At 40.4% G+C, this 17,349-nt stretch overlaps 1 protein-coding gene across 1 annotated transcript in view; it reads left to right on the top strand.

Moving 5' to 3' along the window:
- The window catches only part of LOC124804746 (protein O-mannosyl-transferase Tmtc3), a 136,546-nt gene that overhangs the window by 108,250 nt on the left and 10,947 nt on the right, over positions 1–17,349 (top strand). Inside the window, exons 14-15 of the mRNA XM_047265047.1 lie at positions 1,608–1,790; positions 7,627–7,911. Of these exons, the coding sequence (XP_047121003.1) occupies positions 1,608–1,790; positions 7,627–7,911 (468 nt within the window). The remainder of the gene's footprint in view (positions 1–1,607; positions 1,791–7,626; positions 7,912–17,349) is intronic.

Raw genomic sequence — 17,349 nt, 5'->3', positions numbered from 1 at the left:
CACTTCTCTGTTTCTCTCGTCAAACCTGTTTTGACATATAATTTGTGGTCATATCATGTTGGAAAATAGCTCAATTACAATTACCTTGTATCCAGATACCAGTTTCACTTTTTTTGATGAGTTTTTATTTGCTGTTACACAACTGTGATTTTTTAAGGGTTGATAAAATTTGTTGCCCCAAATTATTGTATAAACATTGTATTGTGCACTTAATTTCCTGCACTTATACAGATTTTATACAATATATTGGAGAGGATTATGATTTTTAATCATATATGCCAATTTATTGCATTTTTGCTTGTATTTTGGGAGTTTTAATATTTTCCTTAATTCTGTGTTTTCCTCACTTGTGTGTTTTTTAAGTCTGGACTGCTCAAAAATGTAAAATAGGGGTTTCACTGTAGTTATTGCAGCAGTTTCTTTGTAGCTTCTAGGAATTTTTAAAATGGATTAGTGACAGTACTTTTAGTTCTCTTTCACAACATGTGTGTCTCTGTGAGTGACAGGGTTTGGCAAATAATTACATCTTCCATAAAAGAAAAGGGATTCCTTATGTTGTGAATGGTGAGTGAATCAAATGATTGAGGACCAGTGCTATTTATGATGATCTTTATAAGATAATAACATTCTGATTTTGCATCATTACAGAAATAAACTTGGCTTTCGAAACTGACACCTGTTCAGAGAGAGGTTTTTCCATGGTGGAAAAAAGTATAAAACCTGATGCATATGAACACACACATACCGATATTTTCAGTTTATCAGCTATGTTGGAGTATTTCTCATATCTTCAAGTTAGGGTTGTTAGTCAGTTCCTTGAACAGACAGGTAAAAAGTTAGTTATAATAAACTTGCATAATGAGAGTATGTAAATCTGAAACTCAATACTGTATGTTAAAATTTAGTCTTGATGTCAAGCCTAGAAGACAATGTCGAAATGATGCACGAGCATTCATTATTTATGAGATAGCAGCATAATATTGTTTCCCGTATCAGTTTCACTCCACTAAGTTTGTAAAGTGTTATGGATTGTTTTGAATTTTGGTGTAGAGTGGTTCAGTGTTACTAGTAAAATATCAGTAAAAAGTAGTAAGAGATTGAATTTTCATTCTTTTCTTTCCCACCCTATTTATTGCCAAGGCAGTAAGGCACTTCGTACAAAATGTCAGAATTTAAGTCCATATCCAACATATGGTTTTAATCCAGTTCAAATTACCATTAGCTCTTTAATTCAGTGGTGGTGGTGATGGACTAATTACGGATACTAAAGCTGCAGAGCTAAAGTGAGCTGCACCTGTAGAAACTTACTAAGGTGTGGAGAAACAGATATTGATTTTCATCTGGCAACACCTGTAGATATTTGACCAAGAGTTGCCAACAGATTGTAATGAAGACTGTGGAAATGTAATAGACTGTGGAAATGTAATAGACTGTGGAAATGTAATCACAGCAGTAGCTCCATAACAAAGTAAATCAGAGGGCATATTAATATTAAGTTAGCACATGACAACATTATTTTCCTTTTGTTCAAATTTAAACGTATCTTGTGTTTAAAAAGATTTCAAGAATTAAGATTATTTTACAAAAAATAATTTCTTTACTTGCAGCTTGGTGTTGTGTTCTTGGAACAAGGGAAAGCATCTCAGGCACTTGCATACCTAGATAAAGCACTTGAATTTGACCCAGAACATGAGCAGGCACTACTAAATTCTGCTATTTTGCTGCAAGAGTTGGGACGTGCTGAGCTCCGCAAAGTGGCTCGAGAAAGACTTCTTAAACTTCTCCGCAAGGTATAAATATTGTACTGTAATCTGATTTTTTTTTTAGTGATGTTTACAAAGGTTCTGTGTAGTGTAGTAATTTTAATTTGTTCCTTTTACCTTAAGTTTGTACAGTAGAATAGCTTTCTGATATGGTCTACACTATATATAAATTATGTTTTGCAGAATTGTAAACTGCTAACATTAAAATCATTACTTAGTCACTAAGGTCGGCTGTGCATCATCCACTCACACCATTACATGCTGATGTAAGTTAAGATTTAAATACATCTACATAGATATAACAATGGAAAAAGTCCTTAAAAGAATATAAACACAGAATGGAGTAAAGGTAACTACTCCCTGTGTAGATTAGGCATTGAGGTACTGATGGGCACATAAAAAAGACTGAAAATGTTATGCACATGTGCTTGTTGCAAGTGAGTTCATGCACGCACGCACGCACGCGCACACACACACACACACACACACACACACACACACACACACACACACACACACACACAGTGCCATCCTATGCCAACTTTGTATTAACATTTTGAGGAAACCTCCCTTGCCACCAAAAATATCCATACTGTATGGTTCAGGTTCATTGATGACATCCTCATAATCTAGACCATGGTCAACACACTCTATCATTCCTCCACTGCCTCGACACCTTCTCCCATTTATTTCACTCGGTCCTCCCCAGACCAAAATGCCACCTTCCCAAACGCCGGCTTCACCTCTCTGATGGCTTCATTCATACCTCTGTTCTTACGAAGCCTACTAACCATCAACAGTACCTTCTTTTTGATAGCTGTCACCCCTTCCATACAAAAAATCACTCATATATACCTGTGAAATGACAACACATGGACAGCAGATCTGCAGTGATAAGATTTTCACTATCGAGTATGCTGAAAGTCTAACCAGTGCATTCGCCGACAGGCAGTACCCCCAAAACTACTCCACAGACAGATTTCCTGCACCACTACCTCACACAACCTTAATTCTTTTGCCACCCTCAAAAATCCAGCTGCAAAGAAGCATCCCTTCATCACCTAATATGATCCTGGACTTGAACAACTGAACCTTATCCTTTTCCAGGGCTTATACTGTTTCTTAGCAAGCTCAGAAAAGAAGAATGTACTATCCACAGTTCTTCATACAGCTCCCAAAGTGGTATTTCCCTGTCCGCCCAGTACACCCAAAATGCTGTCAGTCCTTGGGCCATATCATCATATCCCTGTGGAAGGCCCCAGTGCTTGACTTATCAAATGCATTCACCCAGCACATACTATTGCAGTTGCATCACAGGCTTATTCTATATCATTAGAGGCAGGGTGATGTGTGAAATATCATATACCAGGTCTGCTGCAGTTTGTGCACACATTTTATGTGGGAATGACCACCAGCCAGCTACCTACATGAATAAATGCCCCCTACTGAACTGTGGCCAAGAACAAGAGGACCGTTCGGCAGCGGAATACACTGCCAAGCAGAAAATACTCAGTTTCAGTGTCTGCTTCACAGTCTATATCATCTGGATCCTTTTCCCAAGCATCAGATTCTTTGAACTACATAGAAGGGAGCGTGTGTGTGTGTGTGTGTGTGTGTGTGTGTGTGTGTGTGTGTGTGTGTGTGTGTGTGTGCATGTAAATTCTTCAAGGAAGAGATTTCTAACATTGAAGAAAGCTTCTTATCTTCATTAGTCTAAAGTCCAAACCTTCATTCCTTCATCAATTTGTGAAGTTTTGCAGCCTGCTACTACTACAAAATATTCTCAATTTTAACTTTTGAGACTCCTTTGCTTCTTTGATTGTATGGCATTTGCATGATTTTTGTACTGGATAACCTGTTAATTCAATCCACTATTTGTGATTTCCCCAAATCTATCATTGTGAGTTTCTTTGAAAAGGCCTTGCCTTGTACAAGTTTGTGTTCCTTCTGTAATGATGGCATGACAGATTTGGATGCAAAACATAATCTTTCTTTCCGTCCAAAATTCAAGTCAATTCTTCTTTACTCTTAACTGTAAAATCAGAGTCAACTGACTGCTACTCCTTTTACAGATGGTTTCTTCATGAATTATTCCTTCATTTTCTTTAGTGTTCTTCCCAAATTCCATATGCACTTACTCAAGGCAATTAATTTCAACAAAACCACTTACATAAAATGTCCCTGTGTATAATTTACCAAGACCCCATGAGTCCGTATAAGTCGTATGTAGTTGAAACTTCTAGTATTCTGGTATATTAGATTAAATTGTGCTGCTGAAAATTCAACACAGTACCAGGAAACTTTATGAATGCCTCTGGAATTCTTTTCTACAGGGGGGATGGGATGGGCACAAAATTCACAGTGAAAAATTGTTGGAATGGTTTCCACTACATTCTAATACCTGTGCTGTTGATTACTGTTAAGATTATTTATCAGGTATTGTGCAACCCCAGAGCTATGGAATTACATCCTTACTCCCACCTTTTTAAGATTAAATTGAGTAACATTCCTCATTACAATAATCTTCATATTTCTTTCAAGAAAACCATTTAGAGCCATAGCTATGAACTGAAACTATGTGCCTCATATTAACAGGCAACATAGGTCTAGGAGTATGCTGAGGTTGAAAAGATGGTCAGCAGTTGTAGAACAAAACGCAATCTTCTACTGAATGAATTTAATTTCATAAGAGTGGCCGAGAACTTTCTATCACACAACAAATCTTTGTAAGAAATATTCTGATCACCACAAGCAGCTTTTGAACCCTGACAAGTCTTTCATGTGACTTCTTTGTATTGATAGTCACTAAAACAGTTAGTGATTAATAAAAAAGAAGTGTAGTATAAATTTAAATTCAGTTAGCTTAGGTCTCGTAAGATCAGAGTCTAATTGTAACTCTTCTATCTAAATGAATTTTATAAGTATGTTACATGTGTACACAACTAAGAATTCTAAATTAATTGCTGTTCAGTATTACCTAGTAGATCTGACTAAATAATTTGACACATCAGTCACATATTTCACATTATTAATTGTAGCTGTTTATTGACAAAGTAATTATTTTTCAGGAGTACCGTGAAACTTCATGTACACTGTTACATACATTCTCATTGTCAATAATAGTTGCAAATACACAAGAGTAATCATCCTGCTCAAAACTTTGTTGTTAAAATCAGCAACTTCTGCATATGGCAAATATCGTTGCAATTTTAGTATAATTAACCACAAACTTCTTTTAATAAAACATTCTTCGGTTTCAAGCCACGTCAAGTGGTTTACTGCCCACGAGCTTTCAGCAGAGATCTCCTCTGCCATTGTCAACTGGATTACTGTTGTGTGATTGTCATTGCCATGCTTATATAGCCACGCCGTCACTCATGACGTCGCTCGTGACTTCACTGGTGTTTTGGCCACGCGACCGCCGAGACCACTTCAACTCCCTCAACACTAGATCCCACACTGTACTCAGCTGCAATCAACTGACTCTATTGAAGGTGTTGTCAGAAATTTTAATCTCTATGTCCTTGTGTATCATGCTATCCCAGAAGCCACTAGTCCGTTTAATAATAGACATCTCATCGAATGCAACTCAGTGTCCATTTTCCAGAGCATGTTCTGCTACAGCTAACTTTTCAGGATAGCGCAGATGGTAACACCTTTCATGTTCTATGCGGTGCTGTTCAATAGTGCAAACAGTATGGCCGACATAGAACTGCCCACATCCACACGGTATCTTGTAAATTCCTGGCGTTCTGAGGCCTACATCGTCTTTCACAGATTTCATTAGTTGCCGGATCTTTGCCAGAGGCCTGAAGATTGTGTCTATTTTATGCCTCTTCAGGAGCCGACTAATCTTCCCTGTTGTCGAAACACAAAACGGTAAGAATGCAACCTGCTTGGCATCTTCTTCAGAGGTCTTCTTCCTTTGAGGCTTGGATGACACTGCTTGTGAGATCTGTTTGTTGTTGTAACCATTTTCCTTAAAAACTTTGCGTTGGTGGCTCAATTCTCTCAGCAAGTTTTCAGCATCTGAGATGGTTTCAGCTCGATGTACTAAGGACCTCAGAACTGACAGTTTTTGTGCTGGGTGATGGAAGCTGGTGGTGTGCAGATACCGATCTGTGTGGGTGTACTTGCGGTAAACACTATGACCTAGAGACCCATTGGGTTTATGGCAAACACATCCAAAACTGGCAGGGAACTCTCCTTCTCTACTTCCATTGTGAAGTTGTGTGGTTGTGGATGCTGTTGAGGTGCTCCAGGAACTTCTTGTCCATGTGGCCAAATGATGAAGGTATCATTGATGTAGTGATAAAAACAGCTTGGCTTTGCAAGTGATGTCTTCTAAATGCCCCATAAAGAGCTTGGCTACTACTGGAGCTAATGGACTTCCCATTGCCACGCCGTCAGTTTGGTTAAAATATTCTCCATCATGTAAGAAATATGATGATGTCAGAGTCTGCTTAAATAAATCCATGATGGCGTCATCAAAGAGCTGGAACAGCAAGTCAATACAGTCTGTGATGGGGACACATGTGAATAAAGAAACCACATCGAAACTAACCGTAATATCCCCTTCAGCAAGTCGCAGACCTTTAAGCCGATTGATGAAGTCCGTCGTATTCTTTATATGGTGTCCACAGATGTTTAGCAAGTGTACAGGTCGGCGATCCAATGGTACTCGCTATTGGCCTTAACAGAGTGTCCTTCTTATGCACCTTTGGCAGACCGTAGAACATGGGTGTTCTTGGTGCCTTGGGGAGGAGGTTCTTAATAGTATTCTCTTCCAGCAATGACCGTTTGAGAAGCTCTGAAGTCTTCCTCACTATTCTGGATGTTGGGTCCTGAGGTAATTTTTGGTATGTCTTCCTCCAACATCCATCTGATTTTTGCGTCATAGTCGGCTCGTTCCATTAAGACCGGCAACATTGCCCTTGTCTGCTGGTAGGGCGATGGTGAGAGGATCATTCCGGAGAGCACGGAGGCCACTGCATTCATCTCTAGTCATGTTTGAAGCTGGTGGTTTGGATTTTAAAAGAATACGGCTCATTTCTCTACGAATTTCCACAACCACATCACTTGGAAACTTGGAACCCACTTGTTCAACATCACTCAATATGTCAGTGACGGGGATGCTTCGTGGTGAAGGAGCAAAGTTAAGTCCTTTCTTAAGTGTCAGGAATTTACAAGATACCATCTGGATGTGGGCAGTTCTATGTCGGTCAGACTGTTTGCACTATAGAACAGCGCCGCATAGAACATGAAAGGTGTTACCGTCTGTGCCATCCCGAAAAGTCAGCTGTAGCGGAACATGCTCTGGAAAATGGACACCAAATTGCATTTGATGAGACATCTATTATTAAACAAACTAATGGCTTCTGGGATAGCATGATAAATGAAGCCATAGACATTAGAATTTCTGTCAACACTTTCTATAGAGACGGTGGATTGCAGCTGAGTACAGCGTGGAATCCAGTGGTGAGGGAGTTGAAGCAGGCCCAGCAGTTGCACTGCCAAAACATTACCATATATGGTGTGAGACCAAGCACCAGTGATGTCACGAGTGACGGCACGGTTAAATAAGCATAGCAGTGACAACCACACGACAGTCATCCACTTGACAGTGGCAGAGGAGATCTCTGCTGAAAGCTCATGGGCAGTAAACCTCTTGACGCAGCTTGAAACCTGAGAATGTTTTATTGATGGATATCACCACAAAAGCATGCATTCATACACAAACTTCTTTTATGCTTGTATTTGTTAACGTAATTTTCTCTTCACTGATGTTAAGCACAATTAGCCCCTAGTTTCCTGTGGACCAAGTCGCATTCTTTAGTTCATCTTTCCATTATTTTAATTGCAGGATGCAAATAACGAAAGAGTGCACTTCAATCTGGGCATGTTGGCAATGGATGACCGGGATATTGCTGGAGCAGAGCACTGGTTCAGACAAGCAGTCCAGTTAAAAGATGACTTCCGAAGTGCCCTCTTTAATCTCGCACTTCTCCTTGCTGATGATCATCGTCCACTGGAGGCAGCACCTTTTCTAAATCAACTTGTAAAATTTCATCCAGATCATATCAAAGGACTCATCCTGTTGGGAGACATTTATATTAACAACATAAAAGATCTGGATGCTGCAGAAGCTGTAAGTTTGTGGACAGAGTCCATTTCTCATTAAATGTAATCTGAGTTGCGTAAAGTTTAATCGTGCAATGTTTAAGGTACTGGACCGTCATTCTGGAGGAGCAAGGTTCACAGTCTTATCCACTTATACTAATTTAGGTTTTCTGTGATGTCTCTAAATCAATTATGGTGAATGCTAAAATGATCCCATTGTAAAAGGGAACTGGCAATTTCCATTCTTGTCTGCCTCTGAATCTGATCCTAAGTAGATCTTTACCTATCAACACTAGGCATTTTCTAATTGGTCACTTTACCTGTGCATTACACGCACTTCATTCTTCCATAAAAGATATAACCATCATTGTTTCTCTAAAGCAGGATGCATATCAAATTACAACATACTGAATTTAGTGCCATAAAAATAGATTTTAAGTGTGTTAAAAACTATAAATTATTTGTATGCTTATTGTGGTGTCACCGCCAGACACCACACTTGCAAGGTGGTAGCCTTTAAATCGGCCGCGGTCCCGTAGTATACGTCGGACCTGCGCGTCGCCACTGTCAGTGATTGCAGACCGAGCGCCGCCACACGGCAGGTCTAGAGAGACTGCCTAGCACTCGCCCCAGTTGTACAGCCGACTTTGCTAGCAATGGTTCACTGACAAATTACGCTCTCATTTGCCGAGACGATAGTTAGCATAGCCTTCAGCTACGTCATTTGCTACGACCTAGCAAGGCACCATTATCATTTGCTATTTATCTTGTGATGCATGTACCGTCAGAATGATGTTCACCAATTATGGATTAAAGTTAAGTATTCCAGAAACTACGTACCTTTTTTGCTAGTATAATTACTTTACCTGTTCCAGACCTCACGCCAGCCTGCGTGAGCTTAAACGCGTGCCTTTTGGCTATCTCCTAGTGGCTTGGCTGTCTTGCCAAGTCACAACACTTATAACATGAAATTAATGTAATTCTGTGGCTTTTTAAAAACTATATATTTTGCTGACTAGATGCTACATATACAACTCCGCCTAAGTTTCATACAAAACAAATTTGTTGAATCATATGGAGAGTTTTGCACTATACATTGTAGTAGTTCTGATTAGTTTAACAGCGAGTTGTACGAAAGGCAGTCATAAAGTTTTAATTTTCAGTTTGAAAAGATTAAAGCTGCATATTTACTTCTTTACTTTTTTTCAACATAAGTAATCAATTTTTGAAAATATAATAAATTAACAATGTAGGAAAAGACAGATTACTACTTACCATAAAGGAGACATGTCAAGTTGCAGACAGGCACAATTAAATGACACTAACATAAAGGTTTCGGCCACAGCCTTCATCAGTAAAAGAGAGACACAGTTCATTCAAACACACAGGCAAGCACACCTCATGCACACATGACTGACAACTCCACTACCTTGGCCCAGAATGCAACTACATATGAAATACATGCAGCAATCTGGATGGGGCAGGGATAAGGAAGGGATAGTAGTGTATGGGTGAGGAGAGAGACGAACGCTGTCTGGTGGAGTGTGCAGGGACTAGACTGCCAACAGATGCAGCACCAGTAAGCTGTGGGATAGGGAGGGGGAAGGGGGGGGGGGGGGGGGAAGCAGAAAAGGAGAGGAGCAGGGGAAGACGGACAGATACATTGGCAGAGGGCTGCAAATAAACAGGGTGGGAGATGAGAATGGGGAGGAGACGATAGGACAGAGGGAGTGGAAACTGTTGGTTGGATGGTGTGGGGACAGTATGTTACTGTAGGTTGAGGCCAGGATAATAACAGATAATTACAGAAGCAAAGAATGTGTTGAAAGGATAACTCCCATCTGCGCAATTCAGAAAAGCTGGTGGTGGAGGGAAGGATCCAGATGGCTCACTTAGTGACGCAGCCATTGAAATCATGTGTTCTACATGCAGCTGCATGTTATGCCACATAGTGGTGTACTTTACTGTTGGCCACAGTTTGGCAGTGACCGTTCATCCTGGCGGACAGTTGGTTGGTAGTCATACCAATATAAAAAGCTGTGCAATGATTGCAGTAGAACTGGTAAACGACAGGGTTGCTTTCACAGGTGGCCCAGCCCCTGATGGTGTTGGCTAAACCTGGACTGAAATAATGTAATTAGATAGATAAAATATCTACTAATTAAGCTGTGGCAGGGGAAAACACACACACAAAGGTACTGAAAGTTGCATGCTTTTGGAGCCAGTGGCCCCATCTTCTGACAGAAGGTTTAAATCAAAAGAAAGAGGGGTGAAAGATGACTGGTGAGGTTTAGGAAATCGGTCTCGCGTCCGTCGGCCGTCGTAATTTAATGTATATATTATTATTGTTATTATTATTTTTTGATTGTTGCCGACTTACGTGGTGGGCTTTAATAAAAATGATATTTAAGTTGAACAATGTAATAAACTCGGCTAGTCAGTTCACTTTAAAGCAAGAAATCTTTGGTTATTAATTAAAATTGCGCCCCACACACGCGCGAGAGTATTTTTCTTACCTCCGTTGACCATTGTATTGTAGTCGGAGTCCTGGCTCTGGCTCTCAGCTATGGTACTGAAAATAAGAATCTTAAAGCTAAGTATTTCTGCAACTTCGTGCGGCTGTGGAGAAAAATTAATATTATGTTAATAGCTGGCGAGTTTTCCGCTTCCGCTAATTTTTCGTAAGTTAATATCGCCACATAATGGCGTCGTTGGCTGCATCGGCCGCTGCGATTGTTGAGCTGTAAATTACTTGAATGCAGGTTAATTCAAGGAAGGCGGACATGAAATCGGGATCACCTCTTACAAATTAAAAGTGCACAATAATATTAAATCGTTATATTATATGTTTAACTCATACAAATATGCTTACATTTGTCAGCACACGCAAGATGTCCCTCTAGACACATTCAAGACAAAAGAAGAAGTGAAGTCGACTAAAAAATTAACAAAAGAGCGTATCTTGTCGTCTCTTTAGATCATTCTGTCATAAATTATTTCTTTGCAATCTAAAGCTACACAGAGAAATTATTATTTTATGGCTACATGATAAAAAATTTGGCACTGGGGACGCTATATTGCCCCCCGAAATGTTTGTGTCATAAAAAATGTTAGTGTTTTTTGACACAAATATTTCCACTTTCATGTCCACAGTGTCCACACGCAGATTTTTCTTTCACAGTTTACATATGTCACATCGTATGTTGTAATTACTGAGGTGCGTTGCACACAAAGTGTAATACAGATGAAGTTCAAGGTATACAACCACGAGTTAGTCCGGAATATTTGAAGTCCCAGGGGTGTCAACTGTTCGCTCCCCATTTGGCGCGGCCGTAGGGAAACCTGGGGAAAACCTCGGCGGAGCGACAGACTAACTGATTTGGTCACTTTCACTTAATTGTTTCTGGAATGTCATTGGAGTACAGGATGTGCATACAAATATTTTTGTTGCACAATGCAAAAAATGAGGTCATTAAAACAATTGATTGCGGTGTCGTTGATGATCTACGCCGCGACGTTTGGCTCGCGACGGCGTCGGTTGGTGTGTTCGGTGCTCGGCGTTCGCGGCGGCTGCGGAGAGGTCAACGCCCGCTCGACGCCAGCGTGTGTCTCGCCGTCGCGGAACGTCAGAATCAGCTGATCGGCTGCACCGTTGGCGATGCGCTTCTGTCCCGGCCGGGCGTGGCGGAGTGGGATGATATCCGCCCCCCGCTCTTGTTGGCAGGAGTCAGCTCTGCTACGCATCTCCGACGTAGTACATGAAACACACACACAACCAACGTAATATTTGTTTCCCGCTGCAGATGGTTACGCTAGTGGGAAAGGAGCATTTATTAGTGCGGCAGTTGTTGTTAAGTTTTCGCCAGTTTCCGAGTGTCAAGCTAGCACTGTCTTGCAGAAAACATGACATGGACCTTCTCCCGTGAATGCAGTTTTGATGCAATACTGTTTCCATTACACGTCAGTTTCTGTCTTGATAAAATTATTTATGTTTTCGCCGCACTCGCAGGCACTGGTGAGTGTCCCAATACGAGCTTAGCACAAACATTCGCCGTTTCTGCGGTCGCTGTTTTGCAACAGTCCACGCATCGCATTCCAATCTTGCATTATTGTGCTCACTGAAACTACAGTCTGTCCCAAAAATATTGACTGTGAGTTCACTTCACGTTAACAGTTCACATTTATAAGCAAATTCACAGTTTTTCATGCGTAATATTGGCGTTTGGCGTCCTCACCGCTGTTGAACGTTCAATACTAGCACTTCACTGTCCATATCACAGTTTCACCTTCACAGTTTTTCACACTGTTTAAAGTAACTGTTTCGATTAGTTCACAAACACTAATGTATTTCATTCAGTCTGAACTGGATTTTGGCTTGTGCTGGATTTTACCAATCTCTCGCACTACTTGTCTCTTTTCCTTTTCCACTTCGTACTTGCCTTCAGATTTTTTGACTATACAATTGTATTTCCGTCTCATCTGAGGTCAGTCCCCATGTCATGTCTGCCCACTCATTGCGTACTTGCCCTCCAGAGCCAGGCTCGACTTTACAAAACCTTGCCTCTCGCATTATTGTACACATTTTATAATCTAGGCCTAGCGTGCAAGTTCCTAGATTAATGTTAGATTTGTGACTTTTGTTTGCACTACAAATTCGTGCAAATCTCTGCCTTAGCAGATGGCAATATATTTTAACACTGCTAAGCGGTAGTCGCGTTTACTGATTTGCTTTGTACCTTGTCCACAACACATGAGGTACCTTGGGTGATGTACACCCTGCACTCATGTTGTTTAGTAAATTATGCTTGAGCATATTTCAAGATCGGTATAGACATAAATACATGAAACGACTTATACACTATAATATTGAATTTCATAAGTTGCATTACTACTACAGTTCAAAAATATTCATGACACACTAATGAAAAATTCTTTCATCATTACATGTTATTGATTTTTTTTAAAATATTTTTAAAGCATTTTTCAACATGAAATTTTTAACATATTCTTAAACCTACGTTCATTTTTTTCTTCAAAATGCAATTGCTTAAAAATACTATTATTCCTTAACATCTACAAAATTGAATCGCATTAATCTTGTGTGCCTCATTGTCTTTAAATATTACACTAAAATCGGAACATTTACACACAGAAAAAATACACTATAAACTTAACCTACTACACACAAATGTAAACGTTGCTCTACTGAGCGAACTTCTTTAAGTCTTTGTATGGATAGAGTCCTTTAATCTCTCCCGATTCTACATCACCCAACAAATAGCTACATCCATGTGGTATGTCTATGATTTTGTAGGGCCCGGCATACACCGGTTTTTTCCGAAAACACATTCTCATAATCTGTAAGTAGCTGAGTCAATTCGTTTTGTTGTGCTTCAGTCAAATGTTCTGACTCCCTAACTTTCATGGCTATCAGTTTCCTTTTTTCCTCTTTGTCTTCAGTAATAAAATCTTTAAAATATACTTGTCTTGTACTTAAGTCAGAATATAAATTCATTACCTGTATTCCTTCGAATCTCGTTTGAAAGCTCCGGCAATATTTACCGTGCACTTCCCGTGTCCTCAACAATGGCAAAACTACACGTGTACCCTCATTCATAAGGCTTACTTCCCCGCACAAGAGGTCGATTTTTGCGTCCCTCTGGCGTAAAAATTCCATCCCCAGGATGCAAGCAACACCCAATCCCTTAACTACTAGGAACGAGCTTTTCATTGCTTTATTTCCTACCGTAAACTCGACTTGCACCTGGTGCTTTATGATATGAGATTGTGCACCTATTGCACCTGTTACACGACAATTCTTCACTGGCAATACTGGTATTCTATTATTTTGACTCAAGTACTTGTAAAAATTTGCACTCATGACATTGGTTGACGCACCGGTGTCGACTATTATCTGTATTGGTGCTCCATACATATCTGCTTGCAATATAGCCTGCACAACAATTTTGTCGGTTCGGTTACATTTCTGCGGTATGTCTACAAGTTCCTTTTCTATTTTTGTTCCTTCATTGTATCTCAGCATACAAAGTTTATGGTTGTCATCCGTGAATGTGCCCTCACTACACCATCCTGCAGCCAACAACGGAGAGCGTATTGTGGCTGTCTTTAGTTTAACGGATGAGCATTAGTGGGTTGACAGTTGTCTGTCACTTCCACTAACCTCACATTGTGGTTCTGGTTGTTGTTGTTGCTACTGTTGGGTTGGCCGCCCTGCCTCCCCGATGGTGTATTTTGATATTGTGTATGGCTCTGGTTTTGTGGTGGTCGGTTGTAACTCCCTGACAAGTTCTGTGACGGACCTGGGTTGGTGTTCCATTGTGGCGCTGTGTTTTGTTGCCACTGTGGTGTCGGTTCGTTACGACCACGCCACTGGTTTCGGTTGTTACGCCATTGCGGATTGCCATTACCATTATATCCATTACTCATGCGTCCATCATGATGTCTCTTTCGATTTTCACGATTATAACCGTTGCCGTTATAACCATTGCCATTGTTTGTGCCTTGATTCTGTTGCCGGTGCTCTTGCCTATTCCCGTTACCATTTGGTACTAAGTTACTACCGTTACTGTGGCTGCTATTGTAATCGGCTTTGTGTTGATTATAGCCTGCATGGTTCCACTTGTTTTCGGTTTTCATATCTTCGATCAATAGGTCAACAGAATCCACTATTTCCATGAATTGTTCTATATCGTATTCCGGCACATTGATGAAATATCTTTTAATTTCACTGGGCAACTTCATTTTTATTAATCTGATTATGTCACGATCGGACATTGGCTCGTCCCAGTACCTGGTTTTGTTTATATACTTTTCGAAATATTTGCGTAACGTTCCCATCTTAGGATTGTACATTTCTGGACTGTACAACTCCTTTCGTAGTCTTTCTTGGACGCTATCGGACCAGAATTTTTGCAAGAATGCACCTTCAAACTGTTGCATCGTTAGACATTTTTCGGACACGTCGGTGGCCCACAGTGCCGCGTCACCTTGAATAAAGGAGACCACGAACTGTATTCTTTGTCTTTCCGTCCATGTCCTGGGAAACACATTCCTGAAGCTCTTAATAAATACAACAGGGTGGACATTTCGTTTTTCGCTATTGAAGGGTTGGAATGTCCTGTGTTTTATTACATTGTCCTCTTTTTTGCACATCTGATTGCTACATTCTGGGACATTCATCACTTCGTGATGTGCGCTGCACGGTATCACATGTTGTTCGTGCTCATAATTCGCATTAGGTTGCGGTTGCGCACTCGCACCCTGCCTACCGTCAGCGTTATTACAGTAATCAGTACGCGGAGTCGGATTCATGATCTGTCCGCCACTGTTTACATTGCTTTCCAACGCAGACAGTCTCCGCGCGACCTCCTGTTGCCAATTTGGCAACTCCGCAGTCACACGGGATTTGATCTGTGTTAATTCGGCACGTAGTGCGGCAGCGCTAGCGTCAATATTTACACTCGCGGCCGCAGTCGCTTGTTCTACAGCTGTTTTTACGTCGCTTTCAATCTTTGCAGATATCTCGCGATCCTTTACTTCTAGCCATTCATTTAATTCTTTTTCTACTTTTTGAGCTTGCACTTCCAAATATGCGTCAATACTTTTCCGTGCATCTATCTCCACATTATCCATGCGGTTGGTTAAAGTCTGGACATTGTCTTCAAGCCTAGCCTGCGATATCTGTAATTTTTGCATCTCTCCGGCTAAGCTTTGCACAAGATCGGGGATCTCTTTGCAAGCGTCCCGCATCTCGGCAAGTTCGCTTTGGATACTATCTAGCTTTGCTTCACTGCGCTGCTCTTGCTCAATGAGCTTTTGCGTTAATTTTTTCTCCTGCTCATGCAGCATCTGAGCCAGTTTTTCGTCTCTTTCCCTATCTCTTTCTTCTAACCTGCGCAGAAATTCAGCAAAAGGGTCTGCAATCGGTGAGCATACTGGTGCCCCGCTTAATCTAGCACTCGATTGGCCCCCCTGCCCAGGCAGTGGAGTTGTTACTCTATTCCCATTCTGCTGTGGAGCGTCATTCACCGACCACAGATCCTCGCCCCCCACTCCGGAAATTATGTTATCCGAGGCGGTGGCTTGGGATTCGTTTACGTATTGCAAATGATCCTCACTTTCCATATTAACAGAATTTTGTTCTTCTGGTACGGATGCTTTAGGTTGTCCTATCTTACCCATACTAAATTCACTTTAAGCCACTGACAAATCTTTAACACTGATACACACACGAATAATTATCCCCTCCAAAAATAAACACATAAATACACAAAACGAATAATTATCCCCTCCAAAAATAAACACATAATAATACACAAAACACCGAAGGTATCTCATGTGCACATTGGTTCGATATTCCGCACAGAGCTACACAGGATGCTTGCACAATAGGCCTTACCTTACTTATTTTTCTTTCTCGCAATCCTCTTTCTTTTCTACACTTTTTCCTCTCCAGATCTCCTCAGGGTGTGGTTTTGTTGTTGTACATGTAAAAGAATTCATACAAGCATTAATATTTTACAACAATTATACACATACATAATTACATTCATTACAATAGAATCATATTAATCGGGCCCCAAAGTTGCGGCGCCAATCTCGCGTCCGTCGGCCGTCGTAATTTAATGTATATATTATTATTGTTATTATTATTTTTTGATTGTTGCCAACTTACGTGGTGGGCCTTAATAAAAATGATATTTAAGTTGAACAATGTAATAAACTCGGCTAGTCAGTTCACTTTAAAGCAAGAAATCTTTAGTTATTAATTAAAATTGCGGCCCACACACGCGCGAGAGTATTTTTCTTACCTCCGTTGACCATTGTATTGTAGTCGGAGTCCTGGCTCTGGTTCTCAGCTATGGTACTGAAAATAAGAATCTTAAAGCTAAGTATTTCTGCAACTTCGTGCGGCTGTGGAGAAAAATTAATATTATGTTAATAGCTGGCGAGTTTTCCGCTTCCGCTAATTTTTCGTAAGTTAATATCGCCACGTAATGGCGTCGTTGGCTGCATCGGCCGCTGCGATTGTTGAGCTGTAAATTACTTGAATGCAGGTTAATTCAAGGAAGGCGGACATGAAATCGGGATCACCTCTTACAAATTAAAAGTGCACAATAATATTAAATCGTTATATTATATGTTTAACTCATACAAATATGCTTACATTTGTCAGCACACACAAGATGTCCCTCTAGACACATTCAAGACAAAAGAAGAAGTGAAGTCGACTAAAAAATTAACAAAAGAGCGTATCTTGTCATCTCTTTAGATCATTCTGTCATAAATTATTTCTTTGCAATCTAAAGCTACACAGAGAAATTATTATTTTACGGCTACATGATAAAAAATTTGGCACTGGGGACGCTATAGGTTGCTTTCACAGGTGGCCCAGCCCCTGATGGTGTTGGCTAAACCTGGACTGAAATAATGTAATTAGATAGAT

Source organism: Schistocerca piceifrons, chromosome 7 (genome assembly GCF_021461385.2).
Source record: "Schistocerca piceifrons isolate TAMUIC-IGC-003096 chromosome 7, iqSchPice1.1, whole genome shotgun sequence".
Classification (NCBI taxonomy): domain Eukaryota; kingdom Metazoa; phylum Arthropoda; class Insecta; order Orthoptera; family Acrididae; genus Schistocerca; species Schistocerca piceifrons.
Note: the sequence above shows the minus strand (reverse complement) of the source record. Positions and strands in the feature narration are given on the sequence as shown.